Source organism: Sinocyclocheilus anshuiensis, unplaced genomic scaffold (assembly GCF_001515605.1).
Source record: "Sinocyclocheilus anshuiensis isolate Anshui unplaced genomic scaffold, SAMN03320099.WGS_v1.1 scaffold166, whole genome shotgun sequence".
Classification (NCBI taxonomy): Eukaryota; Metazoa; Chordata; class Actinopteri; order Cypriniformes; family Cyprinidae; genus Sinocyclocheilus; species Sinocyclocheilus anshuiensis.
Genome location: NW_015546050.1, coordinates 1,200,227 through 1,203,883, shown reverse-complemented (window position 1 = coordinate 1,203,883; position 3,657 = coordinate 1,200,227). Strand labels below are relative to the sequence as shown.

General features: G+C 39.9%; 1 protein-coding gene across 2 annotated transcripts in view; it reads left to right on the top strand.

The window, feature by feature from the left end:
* polh (polymerase (DNA directed), eta) overlaps positions 1 to 3,657 on the top strand; it is a 13,776-nt gene that overhangs the window by 4,401 nt on the left and 5,718 nt on the right. For both annotated transcript variants that reach the window (XM_016500346.1, XM_016500347.1), the window contains exons 5-9: positions 1,040 to 1,143; positions 1,219 to 1,338; positions 1,487 to 1,610; positions 1,681 to 1,746; positions 2,486 to 2,649. In XM_016500346.1, the coding sequence (XP_016355832.1) occupies positions 1,040 to 1,143; positions 1,219 to 1,338; positions 1,487 to 1,610; positions 1,681 to 1,746; positions 2,486 to 2,649 (578 nt within the window). The remainder of the gene's footprint in view (positions 1 to 1,039; positions 1,144 to 1,218; positions 1,339 to 1,486; positions 1,611 to 1,680; positions 1,747 to 2,485; positions 2,650 to 3,657) is intronic.

Below are 3,657 nucleotides of genomic sequence, written 5' to 3'. Positions count from 1 at the left end.
CCCGGGAAACAAATGTTAGTATTTTTAATGGGTCACAGACACTTATCCTTTCTAATTGAATTCAATTCTAATTTAAAATAATCTTGTCGGTTAGCGGTTAACAATCGGTTAACGAGCGTCGGTTGTCGTTTAGGAAAAATAACCGAAATTAACATCCCTAAACAAATCTTTGTGCTTTTGTAAAATAAACCTAAAGAAAAATAGGATGCCGCTTTCTACTGTTTCCTTTCACGCAGCACAAAAATGAACCGAAACTGCATACTAGGCTACTTGTTACAGTTTTTCTTTCATTTTTTTTATTTATTATTTAAGTAAAAATATGTTTCTTAATTGAATTCAATTCTAATTTAAAATAATCTTGTCGGTTAGCGGTTAACAATCGGTTAACGAGCGTCGGTTGTCGTTTAGGAAAAATAACCGAAATTAACATCCCTAAAAGCGGTTATTCCATATACGTAGTAAGGTTTCACAAAATAAAACAGAGCAAATAAAGTGTAATGATATTAATAAAAACAGTATTCTTCCACCAAACAATGTAGTTCCTCAGAAACAGTTGTGGTTCCAACAAAGTGGTTGCCGAGCAACACAGAAGTAAACAAAGGTGTGTGTTTGTAGAGTAATTTACAACAGCTTCGAACGCGGCTCAACCAATCAGAATCAAGGACCGGAACTATCCGTTTTATAAAAACATTTAAATTGTACATAAAGTAGTTCTTATACAGTATGTTATGATATAATTATACTCTACTTCTTGTTGAAATATATTTAACATTTAAATGGTGACTGACTGTCATAACTTCTTTTCATGAGAGATTTATTCAAAGATGCATTTTTAATTTCTTCATAGAATGTCTTTTCTGAGATAAATGTGACGTTACATTGTTTACAATCACTGAAACGGCGTTTAGTGGTAGCACGAAACACACATGACCACAGGCAAACGCTAGTGCGTCCCAGAATGCAACATGAATCAAACCTTCACATGAATGAGAGGAAAGCATCTTCAAGACTAGTCGATCAAAACTGTATTTTTTCGTAGGTATTAGCCAAACTAGCATGTGGTTTAAACAAGCCCAATCACCAAACAGTTTTGCCACTGGGATCCGTTCCAGAACTCTTCAGCACCCTTCCCATCAGGAAAATGTAAGTGGATCACCTGTACTATGATATTATAATTCTCGTAGATGGGCCGTAAATGCTTGTGTGGTTGCTCTTCAGTCGTAATCTGGGAGGGAAGCTGGGGACGTCCGTCAAGGAGACTCTGGGGGTGGAAAACATCGGAGATCTCACTCAGTTCAGCAAGGTCCAGCTGGAGCAGCACTTTGGAGAGAAGACTGGGTGAGAAGCGCCGTTCAGAAAAACCTGCTGACGGAAGAGATGTCTGAAAGAGATTCATCAAAATCAATACAGTCTTAAAAAGTCACAGAAAGTTCTGTAGTATATATATCTTTTTCCAGTTACACTCTATCTCATCTCTGTTCCTCAGGCCGTGGCTGTACGACTTGTGCCGAGGGATCGAGTTTGAGCCCGTGAAGCCTCGACAGCTTCCCAAATCCATCGGCTGCAGCAAGAACTTTCCAGGAAAAACCTGTTTGGCTACACAAAAGCAGGTACATGGGGAAGTGAGATTGGTGTCAACACAGATGCTTGTGCTCTGGTGTAACTCGCTCTCTTGTGCAGGTGCAGCACTGGCTTCATCAGTTGGCCCTCGAGTTACAGGAAAGACTGAACAAAGACCGAGATATGGTGAGTCCTTTATCGCTGAAGTAATGCTGTTTTATAAAACAAATAAATAGTTCTGATTGACTGAGACTCATTCAGAGCTTTTGAATATATATATTGTACAACTACAATTATTATAATTTTTTAAAAACAATACATATAAATATATTTGCCATGCAAAATGAGATGATCGCTATGATCAGAAGCTTTCTTAACTGCTGTTTTCTCACCGCTGTCATTTTTGTTGTGTGTTTATTTCATTATTGAGAGGTAAGAAGAAAGCTCATATTTACATCTTCCTCTACTTCCGTCTGGTTCGGCTGCGTTTACATAAGCACCGCGTGTGTCATCTTCTATTGGATTGTAGCCAGGAGAGCTGAATTACAGTCTTGCTCTACAGCACCCCACTGGTCAAACACTGTTATTGCAGGTCCTTACATTAGGTCATATGTGATCAAACGTCAGTTCGATAACAAAAATATTTGTCAACAATTTTTTATTGTCAAACTGGAGCACTGAATGAGTTCATTCATCATAGAATCAGATACGCCCCTTTTTTGTCTCATTTCAAGTTGGAGTGGCTTTTAGGCATCTGAATGTGAGTTTTGATTGAGTAGCTTTTAGATCTGTGCTGCTCGAGCCGCAAAAAGCTCGTCCGATTTGGTGAAGTGGTTCATCCAGTGAATCGTGAATCACTAATACCGCATGATGCGATGTGTTTCTTCTCTTCATATGTGATGCTTCTGTGTTGTTTTGTCTACAGAACGGGCGGGTGGCCAAACAGCTGACGGTGGGCATCCAGCAGGCTGGAGATCGGAGTTTTTCTCGCTGCTGTGCTCTTGTTCGATACGACGCTGTGAAGATGACCTCAGACAGCCTGGCCATCATCAAGAGCCTCAACACCGCAGGAAGCCACCAGGAGGCATGGTGAGTACCAGCCGCAGCCGATGTCTGATCCAGATCCAGATAATACCGTCATTGTAATGCTATTAAAATCTCTTTTTTTAATCAAATTATATTACTGGGACAGATGGAAACTTTAAATTCTGTTCAGATGCTCGTTGAAGAGATTCACAAACCTTGTTTGTCAGCTGAACTACTTGAAGTCCCTCTGATATTGTAAGTTAATATTTCACAAATGTAAAGGTCCACTGAAGTGCCTTGAAATGCGCCACGTTATTCAATGTGCTGATGAAATTTCAACTGAAACAAGGAAGATGGGGCGAAATATAGAGCAGCTCCACCCTTTTTTTTTTAAATTGCCAATCGTGTTTAGATTACATGACAGCTTGGCCAGAGGCTTTGGTTGGACTTGGTAAAGCCACATTTGACAGCTTATGACAGCCACAGTCTAATTGGATCTGATACGTGTTGTGGTCTGCGCTAGAGGGCTGCATTGGGATTGGATCCCACGGAACACAAATCCCACGGGAGCGGGCAGTTTTACCTTTACTGTGGGCGGGAGTGGGCAGTCAAAAAAATATATAGCGCGGGTCCCTAGGGTTGGGTATCTTTTGGGTTTTTTTCGATACCGGTGCCAAATCGATACTTTTAAAACGGTTCCGGTGCCTGAACCGATACTTATTAAAAAATAAATAAATAAAAAATCCCCCCAAAAATGATGGATTGGCCATTAGAATAGAAATAGAATAGAGAGTGCAAATGTTAGAGGGTAAAGTTTTTTTTTTAATTAAAAAAAACAAGCAAATAAAATTAGAAGTAGCGTTAGTCATCCAACAAGAGCTACCGGAGTCAGCTTTGACTGATCACAGGTCGAGAATAAAAAGTGATGACTGACAAGACCATGCTGGAGTATTTGCTGATCAGTAGATCCTGAGCTCATTGACAAATATCTGATCTTGTAAGATGTGCTCTCTTTACACAGAGTGCGCGTGATCGTGAAATCGAAAGTGAAAGTAAACAGCGCAAACGCTC